Source organism: Uloborus diversus, chromosome 3, assembly GCF_026930045.1.
Source record: "Uloborus diversus isolate 005 chromosome 3, Udiv.v.3.1, whole genome shotgun sequence".
Taxonomy (NCBI): Eukaryota; Metazoa; Arthropoda; class Arachnida; order Araneae; family Uloboridae; genus Uloborus; species Uloborus diversus.
The window spans coordinates 100,244,065-100,268,448 of record NC_072733.1 but is presented as its reverse complement, the minus strand read 5'-3'; the positions used below and the strand labels follow the sequence as shown (position 1 = coordinate 100,268,448).

General features: G+C 34.9%; 1 protein-coding gene across 3 annotated transcripts in view; it reads right to left on the bottom strand.

The window, feature by feature from the left end:
- Window positions 1–24,384, bottom strand: part of LOC129218597 (NADPH oxidase 4-like) — a 121,560-nt gene that overhangs the window by 27,358 nt on the left and 69,818 nt on the right. For all 3 annotated transcript variants that reach the window (XM_054852917.1, XM_054852915.1, XM_054852916.1), the window contains 6 exons: window positions 22,564–22,728; window positions 21,917–21,979; window positions 18,019–18,079; window positions 17,833–17,938; window positions 10,153–10,272; window positions 945–1,056 (listed from right to left, as the gene is read on the bottom strand). In XM_054852917.1, the coding sequence (XP_054708892.1) occupies window positions 945–1,056; window positions 10,153–10,272; window positions 17,833–17,938; window positions 18,019–18,079; window positions 21,917–21,979; window positions 22,564–22,728 (627 nt within the window). The remainder of the gene's footprint in view (window positions 1–944; window positions 1,057–10,152; window positions 10,273–17,832; window positions 17,939–18,018; window positions 18,080–21,916; window positions 21,980–22,563; window positions 22,729–24,384) is intronic.

Genomic DNA, 24,384 nt, shown 5'->3' with positions numbered 1-24,384 from the left:
AGCTATAAATTTTCAGGAACTATTAATATAAAATGAGTGACTTTTCATAAACAATAAGGCTTTTTTTGATCAATTTACTGAAATTTTAAATTTGCACGACACATTATACGTCATTCTGGGAAAATAATCTCTAAAAATATTTGAATAACATCTTAAAATATTGTTTCAAAGTAATGCTAAACAATGAAAGTGAGTTAAACAGAAAGAGTAGGTGTCAACTGGAAGAATTACAAAAGGTGTCATGGTGCAAGAATTCCAAAAAAAAAAAAAAAAAATCATTACCCCCTTTATAAGTTGACCACCTGTCTAAGTTGACCACCAAATTACTGCACCGCAAGTGGTCAACTTACACAGGTTTCACTGTATCTTTAAACCTAGGGTTCAAAATATAGGTAACCAATATAGAGGGCGCCCAAAAAAGGTATTTGTAACAGCCCCAAAATTTCTGTGCACGCCCCTGGAGGAGGAAGTGCACAGAAGTCAGTTCGGCAGACTTGAAAAGTCTGCAGAACCAGACTTTACCAAAACTGACAAAGGGCCTGCCTTGACCCTGGACTGCCCTGAATTGAATTGGGAAAGAGAGCAGGAAGTCCTAATTAAAGGTCTAAATTTCAAGTGTGCCTTTCGGCTAATGAGAAATAGAATTGCTTTTTCTGTATTTCTTCAAAATATTATAAATCTTGAATAGTAGCAAAATTAAGAATAAAAAAACTTTGTTATTCTCCTTTTCTGACATTAGGAATTAAAAAAAAACCTTCTGTTTTACGGTACAAAACATTTCGGGTTTCGGGGGGGGGGGCGGGCCCCTCAGGCCCCCCCCCTCTGGATACGGCCCTGATTCAACTATGATGCTTCCTTCATTGTGTTGCAATTTTCACAAACAGGAGTGTACATTCAAGAAAGAAAAATATGTGATGCAGATATTCTCGTAAATAAAAACTTACAGTTTCAAACATTTCCGTCAGAAGTTCTGCAAAACAATAGAAAATTTCTATTTCTCTCCCAATCCACAGCAGATGAATCCTTTTTATTTTGGTTAAATTCTCCATGTCTATCCTGAAAGCAATAAAAATAAATAAATATATATGAATCAATGTATGTTAATCAACTAAAACAGAGTATTTTTAAGGTAAAATGACGTTTTGTTTCATAGTTGCTCCACTAAAATTCATTCAAATAAAAAAATACACGAACTGGCATTTATTTTAAAATGAAGAGAAGAAGCCGGCTATAGTTGAGACTCAAGGGCGGATATAAGGGAGGAGCTGAGAAAGCCCGGGCCCGCTCCAAAATTTGGGGAAAAAATAAAGAGGTAGTTATTTGGTTTTAGCTAGCTCACGAATAATTTCCAAACTTTTAGCTACAAAAATAAATAAATAAAATAAATAAATAATGATAGTGATACAATAATTGTAATACGTTAGATCAGGGATTTCCGAACTGGGTGCCTCAGGAAGAAATGAGGGGAGCAGCCATGTGTCCATAGAAGCAATAATGTGTATATAAATAGACACTAGACCGGCCACCACAAGACTTTCGAATCTCGAGATTTAACGAGCACGTACTCCGAACGTTTTCGGTGGGTATTTGACAGGCCCGGGACCCTCCGATTCCGAGTCCGGTAACCTATCCACTATGATTTGTCGAAAAAAAGTAAAGGAAGCGAGAAAGTTATGATTATTTTGAAAACAGCTTAACTCTAAATAACACAGATTATCAAAATAGCTGCGTGGTAAGACATAGCGCCTATTTAAATACATAAATTACTACGAAATATTAAAAACAATGAAAAAAAAAAAAAGTTTGAAAAAGTGTTATTGAATAGAGATAACAACGAAATTCTGGAAAACACCAGGGGATTACGTAAATGATGTCGCATTTGTTTTCAACAAATTTGACCCCTCCTTCCCCTTTTTTACAAAGTGGCACATTCCACCTTATCCCCCCTCTTCTTGTCACATGTCACGCATTTTCTATGAGCATATGGTTATTAAAAGATGTGTTTTGTCACACTTCTTATTGCCTCCTCTCTTACACTTTTTATTAACTGCCACAATTTCACGAACCCCCCCCCCCTCAAAGCGTGACCAGGCCCGGACTGGCCAGGTCGGCTAGTCGGCGATCGCCGAGGGCCCCCAAGCTAGGAAGGGCCCCCAAATGAAGCGAAAAAAAATTTTTAGCAAAAAATGATTTTACAATTCTTTGATTTCCTTATAACTATTTTAATCTGTTTCCTTATACGTTTTGCCAGGATCAGGGCCTGATAACTGAATAGACCAGCTAGACTGTGATCTAGGGTCCTTGCTTTTTAGGGGGCCCCCAATGGCTAAAGTTGTTTTAGCTAATGACTAAAAGTAAGATTTGACTGCATAGTGGCTCCAAAAAATCTTTGCTTAGAACCTTCCGTTATCTTAATCAGGCCCTGTCCGGGATGCTTTTGATCACTCTTTCTAGTTTTATACAAATAGCACACTGGGCCTAATTAAAGCCAGGTAGGGCCCCGGGGCAAACATTAACTTTTGGTTAGGACCCCCTAGGGTTTTAACTTCTCTGAATTTGTCCCGTAAACAGGGCCGGATTACCAAATAAGCAACTTAGGAATCGCCTACGGGCCCCAACAGAAATGTTCGGCCTCCCTGCAAAAAATCATCAGGGCCCCTAACCACCCACTAAATTGAATTGCCCCCCCCCCCCCGCTCAAAAAAAATTTAACGAGTGGTTGTTTGTTTTTGTATGCTTCAATATTTCTATCTAAATTTTGAATTCATTTGTTTAAATATTTTTACAAGTTTATTATTATTTTAAGGTTTTTTGTGGTTATGTGGGACTTTAAATCCTAATTTTTTGAATGCCCATTTTATTTTTAAGTTATATAAGCAAGTAAACAAGAGTTTCTCAGGACTTAACAGTATTCTAATAATAACTGTTCTCTGTAAATCTTGGTTCTGAAAAAAATATTCACATTGTATGGAATTCATATTGATTTGGTAAATGATTTAGCTTTCGTTCTGTATTTCTTATAAGTTTGAGGCATGTTTTTTCGATTTGAGGGTTTTCTTTCAAATATTTTATTTTCTGTTCTCTGCTTGAAATTTTCTTTGAATTCGTTTTTGTCTCATTAATTTATTTTATTTCATTTATGTTGATGTTGATGCTATTTAAGGTTCTGTTCTGTGATGAACCGAAATTCACAGAAATTTTGTTTACCTGAACTGGTCAAAACATTTTTTTTTTTTTTTGTGAGAATACTTCGACCAGTTTTCACGGCATTTTCGGTTAATTTTTGAATGCTTTGAATCCGTTTTTGAATTTCATTTTATTCCTCTATTAACTTGGATGTTTAGAGGTTTGTGTGCCTTTTATATAAGTTGATATACAAAACATTAACATCAATCCTTTGATCAAGTTAAATTTTTATTTTCACCCTTTTAGAACTGATGAGACTATCATAAAGAGATTCATTGGTGCCCAACTCCCCTAAGAGCGAAGGCGCACCTCCCTAAATATCACGAAGACCCCCCCCCCCCAGAAAAGTAAAAAATGCCCCTCAAAACACCCGCTTAAAACTTTCAATGGCGCAGTCTGCACCGTACCCCCCCCCCCCCTAGGTGGCCACCCCTGAAGAGAGATTTTAAAACATTGTGAATTTTTCAGGATTTACGTACATATATTTTTTTTTGTCTATTTAAAAATGTGTTTAAACGTCACAATTGCACAGTTTAGCTGCTCCTGGGTTAATATGTGTTGAGTTTCGTTTTTTCTTCAAACATTTCCTAAAAAATATTTTCAACGTTTAAAATTTCAGCAAAGGTATTCGGGGTCCGATTAAGATATCGAGGGGTGGTAGGCCAATATTTTTTTGAGGGGGGGGGGGCGTTTCCAACCTTTTTCCATTGGCCCATTGGCTAAAACAATTTTAGTCGCAAACTAAAGTCGTTTCAGTCATTTGAGGGCCCCTAAATATCGTGGGTCCTAGGCCACGACCTAGTTGGCCTATTCAGTAATAAAATCCTGGAGGTGTTTAGGTGTTCGATTTATTTTTAAAGATATTCTTTGGTTTCTCGGGCTGTGGGACCCCCATAGTGGTGTGCCCCCCCCCCTCCTCGCGTTGCGGAGTCTGCGTGTACGCAGATCTCCAGAGCAATCCTGAAGTTAAAAAAAGTTATATTTTGCAAATTCCAACGAATAAAACTTTAACCAACAACTTTTCTTTCCTTCCCTCTTTCTCCAGGTGTACTACCTAGGGCTGCGGAGTCGGAAAGGAAAATGGCCGACCCCGACTCCGAGATTTTGAAACGCCCGACTCCGACTCCGGATTTTTTTATATTTTTTAATTGTATTTTTTCAACTCCCTCTCTCCCTTCAGGAGAAGGGGGAAAACCTCTAAACAGAGATTAAAATATTAATTCCTTTTTATGAAAATTTCGCATTTTGTTTTTTATTGTAAACCCAAGACGCATACAACGTTAGAAATTCAATTTAAAAATCAAATTTTCCATTAGTTACGAGTTAAAAAGTGAGATGACTTAAAAATCCATTTTAAAAAATTTGAAAAGTAATTCCCCCCCACTTTCAATGTTTAACAAATAGATATTGATCAAATTGTGGGCTTTCAATTTTTGAAAGCTGTAACGTGAGAGAAAAAAAGCTTTTTTTCTAAATCCAAGTTCTTGAGAGGGGGTGGTTTGCCCCGGGTGACACCCATATGGTAGATGACATCCAAAATTAATTTTAGAGTTTATAAAAAATATAAATACTTTAATTCTGAAAATTTTCGCGAATATAGTTTTAATTATATTTCATCAATAAAGTTTCAACGAAATATGGCACATATACGTCAGGAGCTAATTTTACACAAAATGCGACGGTATGCGAATTTGTACGAGTAGCTTTTACTATGCCTATATTTCTTCTTTGCTAAATTTTTAATTTAAATTTTATTGGCCGCTTTAGAATGAACCTTAATATGAAAATGTTGAGATTAACTGCAATTATTGAGTGTTGTAATCAGGAAATCAATTCCACTTATTTTGTTCCATACTTTTTAGTAAGAACCAAGCTTATAGAAATAGTCTTAATAAAGAAAAAAACATTAGATTCTTTCATCGAATCTTTTGGATTCGTGCTTTCTCGCCAGAACTTCTTTGAATTTGCCGATCACCCTTAAACGTTTCAACCTTAGCTACGGGCCTCGACTTACTAATTTGTTACGTTTCTTTTACTATTTTATAACTGAGATCGAACAAAACACTATATTTCTATTTTTACTTGAAAGTGATTACTTGAAAATGTTAGGCAACAAAACCGTTTGCTGACAGTTGTTATTAGTTAAGTTAAATAGCTAGCAAACTAGGGGACGGCTACAGAAAGTTCGGTAAGCATTCAAGCTAGCTGATTGCCTTAATGGCAGTTATTTTCTCATTAGTATCTTTTTATACATGTAATCGAACCAATTGGTAGTCAGTTTTTAAAAAATGCAAGGAGAAAAATGCAGTGAAAAGGAAAGGAAAAAAGAAGCCCGGAGTCGGAGTCGGTATGTTTTGTAACGACTCCGACTCCATTACCCCAAAATCAGTCCGACTCTGACTCTTCGACTCCGACTCCGACTCCACAGCCCTGGTACTACCGACGCCTCCGGGGGTGTCGGTGATATTACACAAGAGGTCTGTCTTTGTCAATTGGGTTCCACGCATGGCTAAGTTACTCCGGTGACAGGAGTAAATTAGGAGCCCTCTCGGAGTAAGCCTTTGTGATCCAGGCCGCTAAAAGTGCGTTTCTCCACGTTTCTGCACGTTCTTGTAGAATCAATAAGATGAGATAAGACAAGAACTGTAAAACTTGGGTACGGATGATGGCCGTGTGAAAAAAACTCGAACAAAAGAGAAATGCAGGTGTAATAAAAATAGGAGTAAATAAAAACTTCATGACTTGTTCAAGACTCAATGGATTCATGTAGATTGCTTTAGTGCCCCATCTCCTTTTGCTTTTGAACCAGTAAATAAATGGGAAATTTGAATGCACATGGAAATCTTTCGGATAGGGTCTTAATCACAGGATATTGACCATAAAACTATTCCACGTGTGGTTTTTACTTCTGCAATCTGTATTATAGTAAGATAGTTGAAGGTCTGTATTTCACTTGCGTACGAGCCAACTTTAATTTTTATTATGGAAATTAAAAGATGGATACATTGGGGCAAAATAGTGACAAGATGAAGCAGAAAAGGTATGATAATTTTCTGCTAGTAAGGCATTGCTTTTACTTAAAATAGCGTGTGATAAAAAAATCTCAGCCCCATCCAACAGTGGCTCACCCACGGAGAGGATAAAGGGCTCTCTCTTAGAGACTAAGCTCCCCCCCCCCATTAGGCCTAAAAATTCAGAATTTTATATCTGATTTTCAAAAATTTCCCCGGGGGAAAACCTCCCGTACCTCCTAAAATTGGGGATATTCTATACGGTCGACCGAAGCCCTTTTACGCGGAATTTTTTCAATGAATTTTCTACATTCTATGTTTTAATGTAGGAAATTGCAGGCATTGCGGTTTTATGAAACATTTAATGGAGTCAAGATAAGTATATTCAATTGTTCCTCATTTTGTTTTTAACCGCCGTTAAAAAAATCATTTTTAAGTCCAAGTCGGTTGCTTAAACTTATCCCGGACACGGGGCACGTTTACGTATATTTATATTGACACTTAACGTGGTTCGGTTAGAGTGTTTTGAACATAATGTGTTACCATAGTTAAAATAAAGCAAATTTATTACAGACTGAATAGAGTATAAAGTAAAAACTGAGCAGGCATGAAGACAGCACTACATGATTGTAAGCTATAAGATACGAATTTGTAACTCAATTAAAAAATAAAATAGTGATTTTCAAAACTAAATAGCCTGATGATGCTAAAAAGTTTTGAGACAGTTTGGAGCGAAAAAAGCGTCAGGGCACGTTTAGAAGTAAGCCACAGTATAAGAATATGCGTAAAGGTGCTCAGACGTCAACGCGTAAATTTGCCCTGTCGCCAAGCTTGGATTTATTTTTATCGTGCAAAAAAAGTTAATAAAATTTCAGTTCATACATATACAATTCTCAAAAAAGGATAAAATTGTGCTATTTTTTATATATTTGTTCTTTCTTAACTAAGTATTATTTATTCACAATAATAAGCTTCAAAACGTTCAACTCAAAATTTACCTGACTTGGTAGAAAACCGATAATTCTTTCTGCATGCTAGACGGACGCTCGCCCGATGCTCAAAACCTTGTGAGGATATTTGCTAGGGAGCGGCATCAATCTGTTATGACTATTGGCCCTCCAGTTATAATTTGTTTTGAAAAAAGTTCGTTTTGTAAACGTGCCCCGGTCTACCCTAATCCACCGAAAGAGGAAGCTCTACACAGGGTTGCCTTTTTCCCGTCCAAAACTTGTTTTTTTTTTCATCCCGCTGGGAAATACTGGGAAGAAATACCGGGAAAAGTGGTAAATTAGATAAAAATAGAATAACGTTTAAAAAGGATAAAAAGTTAAAAAAAAAAAAAAAAAATTAACTCTAATTTGAATTCCGAAACTTTGAATTCAAATTATGTTTTTCGCAATCACGAGTTGCGACAAGAGTCTACTGGTTACAGTTATTGTTTCTAGAAATGGCTCCCCGCCCAAGCATGTCCCTCCTCCTGGGTGCTTACGTGTATATAGTTGTGTGCGTGTGTGTGTAGGCTTACGTGTGTGCACGTAGGCGTGTGTATGTGTGTAAAGGCGAGCGCGCGTAGGCGAGTGGGTATGAGCATGCGTGTGTAAGACATGGACGCCACCGCCCAGCAAAAGTGGATTCCGGTGGACAGTGCTCAGGACCAGCCGGTGGTGCTGCAGCCCTGGTCCAAGCTGAAAAAGGAACCGTAACGTCAAGGACAGTCAAGTGAGAACAATAAGCAATCGTGATTGCTCAAAAAAAAAAAAAAAAAAACATGTTTCACGGAGGCGTGAATACACGGAGGCTTCCTATTGCCTCCGAAACATGTCTGCGTTTTTAAAAACTTTTTATCCTTTTTGTGCTTTTAAACGTTGTTCTATTTTTATCTAATTTACCTTGCACAAAGCTATCGCTTTTCAAAAGTGGTAAATACCGGAAAAAACTTCTAAATAACAATATGTAAGAAATATTTTGACTATCTGAATCTGATGTGTAGAATGAAGGTTAGAAATGAATAGTTATTACGAATTCCCCTTGGGTTTTTAATTATTGTGTAAGAAAGGAATATAAATAAAGAAGAATAGGGAAGTTGCAACCTTTAAATGTTCATATTTTAGCTATTGGAATTGACCCTCAAAACTAAAAAATTCACCATCGCCGAATTTCAAAACACCGTGATTTTTAATGAATTTTTAAAAATCCACGCGCAAAAGTGCGCTTTTCTGAAACGTCACGAGCCTACGTCACAGGGCGCGAATGGGCAGCCTTCCGCCGAAGATCCCTTGTTTTCGCTAGGGAAATTTTGAGCGTGCTGATATTTTTATTTTTTAGAAATTCAATAATCCTTTTGAACACACAATGGATACCGGATTCGTTTAAGTACAATCTAAATAATCTTCCTCATGTAACATCAATGATGATATTCGAATATTTCAGAGAATATGCGAAGTTTATTGTTCCAGAAACGCGAGGAGTTAAATGCGAGGAGATAAGCCTTTTACGTTTCGTCTTCGAAGTCGAATGCGTGATCTTCGGCTTCTCCCCTATCGAAAGAGTGCATGATGTCACTTCCTATGCCATTTGACGTCACAAGCGCTTGAACTTAAAAAATTAATTTAAAAAAAACTACTTATCGTACCGCAAAAATTTTTTCACCTATGATGTTCATACATGTTACTCTATCATATAAAAATAAAATTGAAAAATTGAAAACTTCCCTATTATTGCATAATAACATAAAATTTGCTCACAATTTCTTTTATCAATAATTAATTTCCTAAATAAATATTTTTGATCACAATAAACTAAAATTTTTAAACTTTAAAATACCAGGGTCATCAAGAGAAGCAACAAGTAATTTGTGTTAAATTTAAATAAAATTTGCAAAAAGTCTCTTAATTAGTGTTTTGTTATATGATGCTAAGATCCAATGTGGAAGTAGAAGACGAAGAATATAAACACGATTATGATTTGTAATTTGTGTATTGTTTTTCAAGCTATTATTTACTTAGAACTGAATTCTAATATTTTAAAAGATTGTTCTGAATTTATATTTTTAATAATCAGTTTTTCTCCTGTGGGAAAAACGTAGTATTTCCCAGGACGGTAAATACCGGTGGCGGGAAAAACCTTTCCAACCTTTGCCCTGCATCACAATCCTTCTCCACACCCTCTCCCCTTACAAGGTAAATAACCAAAAATAATAATAATAATAATAATAAAAAAATAAGAATAAATAAATAAAAAAACGTACAATTCAGAAATAATAATAAATAAAATAACGCACCTTTAATAGATTTTGTAAAAATGGTATGAAATTTCGTTCTACTAAAGGTAAAGTCAAGTAAAACTTCAAACACATGTTTTTTATACATGAATTTAACTTTTGTTTTAATTTTTTAACATGCCCAAAAAGGAAAAGCAATTTTTGAAACAATAACTTTTTCACATTTTCGCGGGGAGGGCCCCTGGAACCCTCATACCAGGGGGCCCCTTTCCAGTACCTAACCGACCGCCCCAGAAGGAGCCAGTCCGGGCCTGAGCGTGACTCATTTGCGGACAACCCCTTACGTTATTGGGAGCTTTGATGAATTTCCAAGCGCAATACCTACGGCCTATTTTTGGTTCAAATAGTCTTCAACATTCATAACACTGATGAAAATTTAACAAAATGAGAATTTCTGAAGTAATCTGTCAATCATTTTCAAGATTAGTAGAGGAAGAAAAAGTCATAATGATTTTGCAGAATTTTTTCTTAAGTGTAAAACTAAGATTATAATGGGGCCACCTTATATAACCGGCAGTTGGAGCAGCTACATCCGTTTTTCATCAGCGCAAAAAATTCACAACTTTTCTGACATTTAATGAAGCACTGCACATTCCTTAAAAATCGAGATTCTTACCAGTATTGCGTATTACAAATATTAATACAACTTACCATTATATTTATGGTTTTACATACCTTAAATAGCTTAACACTGACGCAAAGGGGGTTAACCCTATGCCTCCTGCAATACAAATACTAACAGAATGTTGAAACACGTTTTCAAAACAGCTGCTGTAAGGTCCATCTACAAGAATTCTGAAAAGGAAAAACATTTGCAATGAAATACCGTAACAGCGAATACCAATACAGGGAAACATGCGTTTCAACGAAATAAATGTTTAGTCCGAATTTAATTTCCATTACATTGCTTAATTTCAATTACAACGAAATTCCCTTTATAACGAAAAAAAATTGGAGTCCCTTGAAGTTAATTTAATAAATTTCCATTAAAAAAGATAAGCAATTCTAAGCCTAAAGCAGATGTCATTCATCTCGTGTCAAAATTCCAAACAATTGGGTTGTTTCTAAAAATTTTAAAGTTCTTTTTCTGAAAGAGCAACCTTAAAAAAATAGGAATGAACAATTTTTTAAATAATTTGACAAAGTGTAATATTTTTTAACAATTATTTTAATCGTTGAGCAGATTGAAATTCATTTTTCACGCTTTGCACATGACATCACAAGTGATGAAATGCCATTAATTGATCCCGTTAGCGCACAGAGCAAATTATCATATCCTGGCAACGCGGTTGACAGCAAAGTGAAAACACCAATGGAGTAGCGCTCCAAAGTGCATCACTTGTGACGTCATACAGACCACGCCTTATTTCCAAAATTGGACATTTAAAAAAATAGATAAATAATAACTGCTGGGAAAATAAAAGTTTTTTCTGGCTCCATGTTTTTTTTTCCCTTATTCAATCAATTTAAGTGACTAAAAGTAGTAGAGGGGACTGGGGATACTTGATCCCCACTTTAGTTTTCAATTTTTTTTCTTGGCTGCAAATTATTAGTTTAAAAAAAAAAAAAAGTATGTGAAGAAAGATAATTTTTTCCTACATCCGACAGTAATTTTTTAGTTGAAATTAAATAGATAGTTTTGGCAAAATAATTTTTTTCATTAACTTCATAAAGGGATCATGCATCCCCACATCAAGGGATGCATGATCCCTTCATGGGAGATACTTGCTCCAACTGAGAAAATACATAAACTTTTCGTTAGATCAGCTTTATTTATGGATTTTAGTTTTCTATATAATGTTTCTAAAAAATGACACTAGTTCTTTTTTTAGATTATAATAATGTGAACATAAAATAACATTGTTTTAAATTCCACTAGGACATTTGTAAAAAAAAAAATGTACACAACTTAAATGAATTTATGATGCTTTTGATCAGTAACTTATTCTCTAATACAGTTGTGAACAACATATTTCATAAATAAAACTAACAATTTTTTTAAAGTAGCTTATTGAATTGCAAATTACAACAAATAAACGAGCTGATTTGTGCATCACATGACTTCCTTTTACTCCAATTTAATGTCATTTCCCCATTACTGTCAATTTTAATGTGATTCAATAGTTTATACTCTAAATATCACCAACAGTGGCCAAATGGAAATCAGATTTTAAAAAAAATAAAAAAATCGCCAAATTTGTCGCCAAGTTGGTGACCAAAAGACTGGCGATATATCGCCAAGTGTCCGCCAAATTATAACACCACTTGAGTTTACATCGAAGTTAACAATGATTTCCCCCCAAAAAGGGGCCTTTGGAGCATCCGAATGCAACCAAAACGGGAGGTGCACAACTAGACCCCACTAGGAGTTTAAGTACCAAATTTCAATTTTCTTGGACATTCCGTTCTTGAGTTATGCGACATACATACACACATACAGACGTCACGAGAAAACTCGTTGTAATTAACTCGGGAATCGTCAAAATGGATATTTCGCGTGTCTATTTGTTCTTATGCACTTATCCACGTGTGGGCGAGTCGAAAAAAAAAAAAAAAGCTCAATGTTCATTCGGGGGTGAGTAAAATGGAAATTAAGATCGATTTTTGCTTAAAAATTGTTTTGCGAATACAATACTTCCTTTTTTTGTAAAAGGAAGTAAACGAGCTGATGTGTGCATCACATGACTTCCTTTTACTCCAATTTAATGTCATTTCCCCATTACTAGCAATTTTAATGTGATTCAATAGTTTACTCTCTAAATATCACCAACACTGGTCAAATCGAAATCAGATTTAAAAAAAAAAAAAAATTAAAAATTAATTTGAATTTTGTCATCTTGAATTCAAATTATGTTTTTCGCAATCACGAGTGTGTGTGTATATGTAAGCGTGTGTGTTTGTGTGTGGGGGTATGTGTGTGTGTAGGCATGTGTGTTTGTGTCTGTGTGCAGGCATGAGTGTGTGGGTAGTTGTGTGTATGTGTGTGTGTGTGTTTGTGTCTGTGTGCAGGCATGAGTGTGTGTGTTTGTGTGTGTATGTGTTTGTGTATATGTGTAGGTGTATGTATGTGTGTGTAGGTGTATGTATGTTTGTGTAGATGTATATATGTATATGTATGTAGATGTGTGTATGTATGCGTGTAAGTGTAGGATATTGACACAACCTGGAGACGGTTTTCGCTAGAGGTGCAGCATCGTGAGCACCCTGTCGACGGTGATGCTGCGGAGGGTGGCGGTGAGAAAAATGATAGGAACGTCAAAAACAGTCAAATAAAAGCAATAAGCAATCGTGATTGCTCAAAAAAAAAAAAAAAAACGCCAAATTTGTCGCCAAGATGGCGACAAAACTTGGTGACCAAAAAACTGGCTATATATCGCCAAGTGTCCGCCAAATTATAACACACTTTTGTTTATCACATACATGTTTCTTTAACAACACAATAAACGAAAAATTCAAGATTACTGTTTGACAGCGGATTGTATGTAATTTGGCAATCTGCCAAGTAAAGACCATTCCATCTGAATGAATCTAGCAGGGGAGAAGGGAAAATATCGATGGGATTTTAATGCACGCGTTTTATGATATCACTAGTGCCTTATATTCATTTATTGCATTTTCTAAAATAAAGTAAGGGAAAACAAAAATAGTTACCATGGAAACAACAAAAAGAAAAGAAAATATTTTCATTTCGTTCAGGAACGTAAAAGCAAAATTGTGAGCTCAAAACTTTGTTGTGAATAAATAAATCAATTAATTTTTGCCGTGAGAATATAGATCGAATATACTTTAGATTAAAAAAAAATGTTGCTGAGAGCAAATTTTCATTTTTACAAAACTAAGGCTAAATAATAGAAAGGAAAAAATGCACGTCTGTAACAAACCAACTAACACCCCTATAAACTAATAGGTACGTCCATTTCCGCCCATAAACCGGATATTAGCCTTTCCATGTAATTGATGGTCAAACAATAGTTACTAAAAAAAAAAAAAATCCGCCAAGTTTGTCGCCAAATTGGTGACAAAACTTGGCGATCAAAATACTGGCGATATATCGCGAAGTGTCCGCCAAATTATAACACCATTTGAGTTTACATGGAAATTAACAATGATTCCCCCCCCCCAAAAGGGCCAAAAATCCCCTTTAGAAACACCCGAATGCAACCAAAAGGAGAGGTGCACAACTAGACCCCACTAGGAGTCTACGTACCAAATTTCAAGTTTCTAGGACTTACCGTTCTTGAGTTATGTGACATACATCCGCACATACGCTCATACATACATACAGACGTCACGAGAAAATTCGTTGTAATTAACTAGAGAATCGGTCATTATGGATATTACGCGTGTCTATAAATTCTTAGGCACTTATCCACGTGTGGTCAAGTCGAAAAAAAAACTCAATATTCATTCGGGGGTGAGTAAAATGGAAATTAAGGTCAATTTTTGAGTGAAAATTTTTTTGCGAATACAATACTTCCCTTTTTGTAAAAGGAAGTAAAACGAAAAAGGACTACAAGCACAAAAATCAACTTATTTGCTTCTTGTCTTTCAATAGTAAAATTAAGAGTTTTATCAATTGAATTAATTTTAAAAAAGATGGATGAAAAATGTAAGTATCAATATACTTATAGAAAAGAATAGAAAGCCTAGCATATATTTTCAAAACCTGAAAAGTCAAATGCGAACAATTCGTTTGTTGTAGTTCTTAAAGTTCAGCTCAACCCATCTGGATGTGTGACGCTTAACACATTCATTCTCTCTAGACTGGGCGACGTTAAATATGCTCGTGGTCTCAATATCCTCCAAGTGAAACGATACCTCTGGGGGTGCTAGCACCAGGTAGCTATTAGCTCCTGGACTAGTTCTAAATTCTCATTAACTGTTCGATCCGGTGATGGTGCTGCCATCTATCGGTATATAAAATAATGGAGGCAAGGCACTTAGTATGCAGTCCTCGACATAAATACAGTTGTAGTCAGTTGTGACTTTGAATAGGAATAGGAATAGGACATTCATTCTCATTTACTAAACTTTTGTCAATTTTTCGAAAAATAGTTTTATTAATCATGTTACATTTTCACTTTAGAAAACTTATTTCAAACTTTAGAAATCCAACTTAGCATTCTATCCGCTAATGGGTCTACATAATGGGCAACTAACTTTTTACTTCCTTTTACAAAAGAGGAAGTATTGTATTCGCAAAAAAATTTCACTCAAAAATCGACCTTAATTTCCATTTTGCTCAGCCCCGAATGAATGTTGAGGTTTTTTTTCGATTCGACCACACGTGGATAAGTGCCTAAGAACGTACAGACACGCGAAATATCCATTTTAACGATTCCAGAGTTAGTTACAACGAATTTTCTCGTGACGTCTGTATGTACGTATGTATGTGAGTATGTATGTCGCATAACGCAAGAACAGTATGTCCTAGAAAGTTGAAATTTGGTACGTAGACTCCTAGTGGGGTCTAGATGTGCACCTTCCCTTTTGGTTGCATTCGGGTGTTTTTAAGGGGGTCTTTTGTCCCTTTTTTTGGGGGGGGGGAATCATTGTCAATTTCGATGTAAACTCAAGTGGTGTTACAATTTGGCGGACACTTGGCGATATATCGCCAGACTTTTGGTTGCAAAGCTTTGTCGCCAACTTGGCGACAAATTTGGCGATTTTTCTTTTTTTAAGTCGGGTTTCAATTTGGCCACTGTTGGTGATATTTAGAAAGTAAACTATTGAATCACATTAAAATTACCAATAATGGGAAAATGACATTAAATTGGAGTAAAAGAAAGTCATGTGAAGCACACATCAGCTCGTATTATGTAAATCTAACGATAGCAAAATCATTTTTTCCCCATTCTAACAAAGTTTTGACATCTATTTCAACTTGTTCAAACTCATTTGGCTGATCAAAACATAACTCATCAGTAGAGTTAGTTTATGTTCAGATGTTTGAGGTGTTATGTGGGTTACAAGTGTGAACTGATATTTTTATTGTTTAGCATATTTACTGCAGTGATTACATAATTCTATCACTCATACTATAATAAATTTTGCTATATTAATATGGTTTTGAATGCTTAAAGTTAATGTCAACTAAGTAAACAACAGTTGAATTGTTTTTATTGTATTTATATTGCCCTATGGATACTTTATCCCTGGGATCATGTATCACTCTAAACGAAGGGATCAAGTATCCCTAATATGCGATTTTTACAAACATACTTCTATATTATTAACAATCAGTGGCAATTTACTGAAATATGTCTCAATTATAAAAGATTGTCTGTACTTTAACATTACACTTCAGTATTTTTTTTAAGTTGTATACATTGGATAATGTAAACTTCAGAATGCTTTTCTAAAAAAAAAGTTTCCCTTGACACATTCAGACAATCATTTCTTGAGCTAAAACAAAATGGCTGAAAAAAAAAGTGTTGTCAGATTTTGTGTACAAGTATAACTTTAACATAATTCTCAGGTTTCAAATCTCTATTTAATGATTTTGGTATATGTTTGGCTATGGGATCATCTATCCCCAGGGGTCAAGTATCCCCAATCTCCCCTACTTTTGACTGAAGGAAACAACCCCATTAAAATATGCGTTTTTCCTGTGTGTGTGCTCGCGAGCGGTTAAATATCAGTTGCATTACTGATGCATAAATAATGCAATGTTCATCATGCATCAGAACTCCTTTTTCAAATTTAACCTTTTATGAAGAATGCCTTGTACAATGAGATATATTATAATAACAAAGGTTCCTCACTCTATATATGGAATTTCAATATTCTTTATTGGTATTAGTATGAGTATTTGTAGATTAAACAAACCTTGCAGATCATTTTATACTCACAAGAGAAATATCGGTTCAAACTCACACATATATAAAGCCATTAACTTGTTTGAACACATTAATGCTGTTTTAACTTATCAGGGAATGTTTGTTAAATTAATTTTTTCAGCTAAGTGACGATATTTCACACTGTATTACTAAATTTAGGAGGAAAGCTTGTTTATAAGAAGTAAATAACGAAACTTAGCAATACAAACACAAAACTTCTCTTTACAATGCCATGAAGTTTTTTAAATGAAGAATAAATTTTTAGTGTTTAATATGCGTTCAATTTGAGCAAAAACCTTTAAAAAGAAAAAAAAGTTTAATTATTTAATTTAGGTTTGCTAAAATGATAAAAATTCAAAAATCCTTTGACATACATTTTTTTGGGTTTGCCGCATTACCTTGCGTTAAGAGTTACAGATAATAAAGACAGAACAAAGAGAACATTTTGCGAATAATCTTTAACATAGAAAATTGATTCATGTGTTGAACAGGAGCGGATCCAGATGTGAAGTGGCGGAGACTAGGGCTTAAAAGTGGGGGGGGGGGGGGATCTTTTGGAAGCAGAAAACTTTATTTTTGATTATCTTTAGGTGACTTAAAGCGCAGGGAATTCTGGAAAGGGGGGAGGGGGTCTCTCGCGTAACCGTTTTGAAGATATAGTTTTAAAAACGTAGTTTTAGTATAGTTTTGTCAATGTTTGAGGAACAGAGAGGAATTCATTGGGCTCTCGCCAGAAAATTCCTTGAAGCTGAAGTCTCAAAGAAATGTTTGGGCGTCATTTTGTAATATAAAGATAAGAGAGATTCCCCCCTCCCCTCCCTTCAAATAAAAATTAGAAATTGGTGTCTTAAAAACGTAAATTTAAGCGATATTTTGTAAATTTAGCGTTGAGTTGATGACGTACTAAAAACTAAATTTTAGACTTTTTCTGAAGTCATTTTTTTCTGCATCTGAAGAATTAAAAGCAAACTTTTGCGCCAACTTTTCTGTAAGCATAAGGAGGGGGGGGGGAGGGATCTGCCTAGAAAAAATTCACTGAAACCTTAATAACACGCATTTAGGTCATATTAGAATTTAGAGGAAGAAGGAGGTGTATTCGGGGGAGGGGGGGGGGGCGTTCTTCCATGAAAACTTTCGAAATTGAAGTCTTAAAACTGCATTTTTAAGCTCTCTTTGGTGACCTTAGGACCCTGGCGACGCTTTTGAACTTATATTACGAAAAGTTCACCCCAAATCCCCTTGTGCTCAAAAATGACTCAGTAACCCACTTTCCTTTCCAAAATGTCCCCGTCTGATTCGATTCCCTCTCCCCCGGAAATGAACCAGAAGCTGGATCCTCCTATGATGTTAAAATCTCTCCATGAAAATAATATTAGGTTTACAATATATTTTAAGGATTTCATCATGAAAGAAATCAGAAAACGATACACTGATATTGATTGATTCTATCAATAAACAATCAGAAACAGTACATACATCGCAGGAAGGTAATTTTTTAAGTAAAATAGTCATTTACTTTCCACTTGGCTGTTCTGATGGCAAGTAGCTCATTCTTATTTCATGTGCATCAGTACTTATCAACATTTCCTCATTGTCTTCTATCAAGTATTCCTTCAAACATTCTAAAAAAATTAGAAGAATAAATATTACTCCCTGCTATGCTCATCAACTGTTTGCAAAAGTAAATACAAGCTTCACTTACCTGTCCAGTCACCTGTAGTTCGCAAATGTACAGTAAATGTGGGATCAGTAGAGGACGGGCACTATATAAAATACACTATTAGCATTGTAGATAAGCAAAAGAAGATTGGAATTCTGTGGAAGCTACACATATTTTCACAAATTGATCTATTCTTGTCAATAAAGACAGTAAAAAAGACAAAAATTGACAATGAACAACATGATAATACTCAGTAAAAGAAGATGTCCCCTTGAACATCTAGTTTGCTGATTAAAGACTCTGATGAAAAAGAAGTGCTTAGTACAAAACCATCAATCCATTATTTTTTCAAAGGTATTTTTTTCCAGTTTGACACTTCTTGGTTGATACTATCATGCTACAAAGCGATTTGGAATGAATACTTCTCAGTCAGGTCGAAAACCGCAGCTAAAAATCCGTTTTATTTCGAAACTCGCTCAATCCATGATCCTTCCATGAAAAAGCATTATTTTTAAGACTAAATTCCTGATTTTTGCACTGTGTTCAGCATTGAAAGAAAACAACTTATTTATGAAAGTACGAAATGAAAAGTAAAAGTAGGATTTTTCAAACAATTTTTCATACAGAAAGCGAATTTACATGTTTTCTCCTTGATCACATCGTGTTGCCATTTGGTAGCATACCCAATTCAGTTTTTTTAAATACTATGAGAACAAATTGAAAATCTGTAGTTGTCAATAAGCAAAAAAAAAAAAAAAAAAAAACTACTCATTGAAGATGCTACTACATCGATTTCAAACTTGTAAATGCGCCGATCTGATGGAAAACAAAAATATATTTATTTTTAAGGTACTCTCAAATGTTGGACTTTTTTTCTTTTTTTTTTATAGGTTAGTGGTCCTTGAAAATGCCGGCTACTTTGAATTCTATGACAATTAAACTTTCCAACTACTTAAATAGTAAGGCATTTTTACAATTTACATCAATGTTTTGGGATATTTGATGGTAAATTATTCGTTGTTTTTCAGTTAAAGCCCGATGTTAAAAAGTGGTTGTTTAATCGTAAACCATTACTAAATGAAACTATGATTTTTCAAAGTTTTTTTTCTCATGATTTGAACGGAAATTTAAAGCCAAAGAATCTCTTTTAAAGTGTTTTTTTTTTTTTTAAATTATGCATTTAAGGGTTAAATTCCGATTGAGTCGTTTCAAATAACTCAAAGGAACCATGATAACAGTGTCCTACAAGAGAAAACAGGATCTATGAACATTGCTATGTTTTAGTGAAGTATCAAATGAGAGATTGGTAAAATCATAAGAGAGCATAAAGCAATATAGGTGGAGAGCTTTTCTTGTATCTGCTTATGAGATAATCGTATTCATATGTCCTCCATCCGTTATAAACGGTTTTTGAGTTGGTCACTTTAATTATGTTGTTACAGAAATTTTATAACCGGTATTTCCTCACGTTGCTTCTGCAAATGTTATGCGTTGCAAAATATATACAAAATTATTTAATTAATGTTGGAAAAAACATGAAGTCATGTCTGAATTAGTTCCCCTAGGGGGAACTAATGAAGAACTTAATGTCCCTGGGGAGGGGGGGGGGGCGGAACATAGGGCACGTGCCCCCCTACTTTTTTTGAGCCATGGGCAGAGTTAATATTTTACCCCCTAGTTTTTAAGCAAAATATTTTTTTTTTTAAGCTGTTAGTCAAATGATCTGTACCTTATTTTCAAATGATAATAAAATGTAATTCGCATATTACCATGCAAGTGTTATGCATTATATGCGAATGTTGTATCCTTGTCTTCAACCACCTATTAGTAACTTCAATCTATAGTTTATCTGATTTTAAACTTCACAGCAGCGCAATCTGAAGCCCAGAAGAAGAAGAGGCCCGTGTACTTGATCCCAAAGTCATTATGAACTCCCCTCCCTCTCCCACAATACATAGTGGCATGTAATCCTACTTTACTAAATTTAGGTAGTAAATGAGGATTACATGCCCCAAAAAAAATGAGAGTTTTCGAGAAAGAGTTTTTCTTAATGCGAAACTTAATTTAATCCTTTAACTGGCGCTGACATGAATGAACAACCAACCATGTAATAGACTCGTCAAAATAGAACAGTGGCGCAACCAAAAAAGGGGCCCGCAGTCTCCCCCAGAATGCTAGTTGAATGTTTTTCAAAACCTTTATTATTGATGAGAAGAAAAGAACACGTCTTTGGAAAACAAAGTGATTTTTAGAAATTAATAGTAATGTTAGGGGAAAATCTTAATTTCTTTTAAAAATAAATCTTTGAATTAAAAATGTTCAAAAGTAACAGCTTACTGATCAGCTGATCACCCCCCCCCCCGTCCTTTTTGTTCCCTTTCTTTCTAGTTCGAATGAAAATAAGAAAGTATTCAAAATACTACTCCTCCGAAGCCCCCCTCCTTCCCCCTCACACACCGGAAGCATTACGGAGCATCTTAAGTTTCATTTTCAGATCTTCAATTCCGCGAATTGTTCAGAGGAAATACCCCAATTACCGAACAACATCGAAAATGGCTTAAAATTGCGTTTTTGGAGCTCTAATTTCGAAAAATTACTGGCCCTAAAACTACAAAATATGGCCTTACAACCGCGTTTTTAAGACTTGATGTTCAGAAAATATTCGGGTAAGGATCCCTACACCGCCTTCCTCCAACATTATAAACAATTAGGTTTTTTAAACTACACTTAAAGTATTTTTAAGTGGAATAGCCCTTGAATATAAAACATTGCTTTAGTTTTTAGCACCATAATTTTGAAAACTTTACCAGGGAAGAGCTTCAGAACCTCCTTCCCTTAAAATGTTCAATGATTGTCTAAAATTGCGTTTTTGAAACTTCAATGTCGAAAGCAGGGGGAGGAGGAATTGAATTCGACCTATTAAAAAAAAAATTGATCGGGGACAGCCCTTGAGCTCCATACGTTTCCCTAACGCCGATAAATATGGCCTATAATCATGTTTTTAAAGGTTAAATTTCTAGAAATTCCGCTGAGACCCCTGTACCTTTTGTTTTCCTAACATCAACGAAGAAAGGCTAAAATTGCGTTTTTTAAGCTACAAGTTTCAAAAATTTTCCGGGAGAGAGCCCCCGGAACCCCCTTTTCTATCAGATCTAAATTTTTCTTTTCTTTCTAAATGTGCCCTTCCCTCCTAAAAACTTTTTTCTGGTTGCGTCACTGAAATAGAATATCACTTTGGTTCAGGGCATAGGTCACTGTTAACAGGGTGTGTACACTGTACAGATTCTTCATTCCTGGGATCCTGGAAAACAACTTCGGAAGAAAGAAAAATAATTTCCAAAAGCACTTAGAATTTCTTGAGCTTTCTATAGTCCATAGAATTATTCGCGAATTAAAACCAACGTAACTTAGAAAAAGAAATCTGTACTTTAAGATTTCAAAACGTAAGCACTACTGTTTGGCGAGATTGATCATGTAAACTATAAACACAACAAAAGAGGGTCAGCATATTTTTTGGGAGAGAAGTTTTATTTTGCTTTGAAACTTCTCCGGATGTATGTGCACATTACTCTCGTTAGCTCGGCGGTTTCAACTGAATAACATACAGTGCTTTAAAAGTTATTAAGATTTCTTAAATTTATTCATTTTTTCTTTTTGAAAAACTAAATAACTAAATGTTTTCATTATTTTAGTTGAATGGCAAAATATGAATCAAATAAATTTCCCTTGAAAAAGAAGGTTTGCTCATCCCCCCCCCCCCAACTTCACGTGGCCAAGTTACGCCTCTGTTCAGAAATAAGGTTATATATTTCCTAAACTATATTAAAATAATTTCAAAAATAGATGATTGCTTTAAAAAAATCCTGTTGATTAAAACACAAGAGCATATTTTGCTTTAATCCATTTATGTGAAGAAAAACTAGCATAAATAGAAACTTACCTGCGATATGCTAAAAGGATGCCACTCAAACGTAGATATACGGGGGCATTGTAAAAACACATACTGTAGAATGTACAGAAAGCTTTAAAACAATAAATTTGAATACATTTACACATATTTGAAAAAAATGTTTGAGTTGGTAACTTCACAGCATGCAGAATGGTGAAATTTGTTAAAGATTCATTATTAAAACTGAGTCATTATAAAACTAACATATTCATTGCACTTCAATAAATGTAAAAGCAATTGCATTTTAAATCAACACTAACTGAAGTGTGAATCCAGAAAAGCGTGTTCACGCATATAAAATAAATTTGCTTATGTATATCAAACTAATTTACAATAGAAAACGTTGTTCGTTCTTCTCGATGAATTTCAAACTCGTATTAACACAATGGCGAACAATAAAGGCAACACTTAACTTTGCATGTAAAACCATGTAAAAATTTATCTAAATTAATCATTATTTAGGCATATGATGTGATTATCAAAAACAAATAATAATTTACGAAAGTAGTCTTTGAAAAAGTATCATTAGTAGCGATTAGTGAAAGAAGGTATAATATCGAAACCACTCCAACGAAATAAATGAATAAAAAAATTAAAATGCACTAATAATAATAATTACAAGAAATGGTGCTACTTACCTGACCAGGATTTGCTCTGAAATCAGGTTTTAAAAACTTCAGAGAAATTACATCACATTTATATAAATGAAAGCTCAGTAAATTGGCATGTTCATTTCTTCTTATGAAACGGTAAGTCACATCAATTGTGTAAACAAAGAGACTGCTCATAATCCACAGCCATATCTGCAATTTTTAACATAACAGTCAGTCATTTCTTCATACAAAACTATTATTTTGCTGTCATTTTTAAATTGATTAGAATATGTATTCAAAAGAGGCGGTGAACACGGTATGAGCATGTTTAGGAAATGTTATTTTATGTTCATCTTTGCTTGTCGGTGAAGATCTTTTCGATGACGATCAGGCTCATTAATAGAATAGAAACTATATTTTCACACTATTATATGTAGATAAACCATGATAGGAGAAAATGCTGATTGATTTTTGTCGCCACTCGCTGAAAGGAAGCAGGCAAAATCGGAATATCTCCTCGTTAATCCTGACTAGTTAAAACTCAAAAAGTACTTGCTCAGAGGGTTGTGGCACCCTTCGATAGTTAGAAGGTTTAGAGCATAAATACGAAAGATTTAGAATTAAGTTTCGTGATTACAACAATATTCTAGTTTGGGCCATAAATACTAAAGTGGCAGCTTGTGATCTTATGAGCATCGCCAGTTTCATTTATTTTCCCCTCTTTCCCTTCCAAAAAGCTAAAGGCTTAGTCCATATCAATCCAGGCTAGAAAAGAATAATCTTACCGCCATAGTCTCAAAAGTTTTTGAATATGTTAAAGTACAGAAAAAAGTAGGTTACAGGCAAGATTTTTACATTCCCCAACAAAGTTCCTGGCTCGAGATGCCGCCCGCCGAAGAAAGCAACCAGGGCGCCGTTTCTCGCTTGTGATTTTTGACCAAATTTTCAAACTGCTTTATCTCCGGAACGGTGCACGATATTTTGTTGAGTTTTTTTACTTCCTTTTACAAAAAAAAAAAAAAAAAAAGAAAGTATTGTATTCACGAAAAAATTTTCACTCAAAAATCGGCCTTAATTTCCATTTTGCTCACCCTCGAATGGATGTTAAGTTTTTTTTTTTTCGACCCGACCTCACGTGGATATATGCATAGAACGGTACAGACACCCGAAATACCCATTTTGACGATCCCCGAGTTAATTACAACGAGTTTTCTCGTGACGTCCGTATGTACGTATGTATGTGCGTATATGTGTATGTACGTATGTGTATCTCGCATAATTTAAAAACCGTATATCCTAGAAAGTTGAAATTTGGTACGTAAAGTTCTAGTGGGATCTAGTTGTGCACTTTCCCTTTGGGTTGCATTCGGATATTCCTAAGGGGGTCTTTTACACTTTTTTGGGAGGAAATTATTGTTAATTTCAATGCTAACACAAGGGATGTTATAATTTGTCAAATACTTGGCGATATATCGCCAAGCTTTTGACCGCCAAATTTTGTCTCCAACTTGGCGAAAAAATTGGCAATTTTTTTTCTTGATTTTTGAATCTGGTTTTCATTCGCCAATGTTGGTGATTTAAAGAGTTAACCACTGAATCACATTAAAATTGCCAATAATTGGGAAATAAATCTGTAAAACTTTTTTTTTTGCTTCTGTTCGCAAGAAACTAGGGGTGAAAATATTTAGTGTTTCCTTGCTTACTCCGAGGCGCTATTATCATTAATTGGCGTAAAAGGAAGTCATGTGATGCACACATCAGCTCGTTTTAATTTTAAAGAAACTAATTTTCTCTTAAAGTCGATACTAACCATTTGGAAATATGTGGCTCATTTTTCTTGCTACAGCTTTTTGGAAATAATACTTT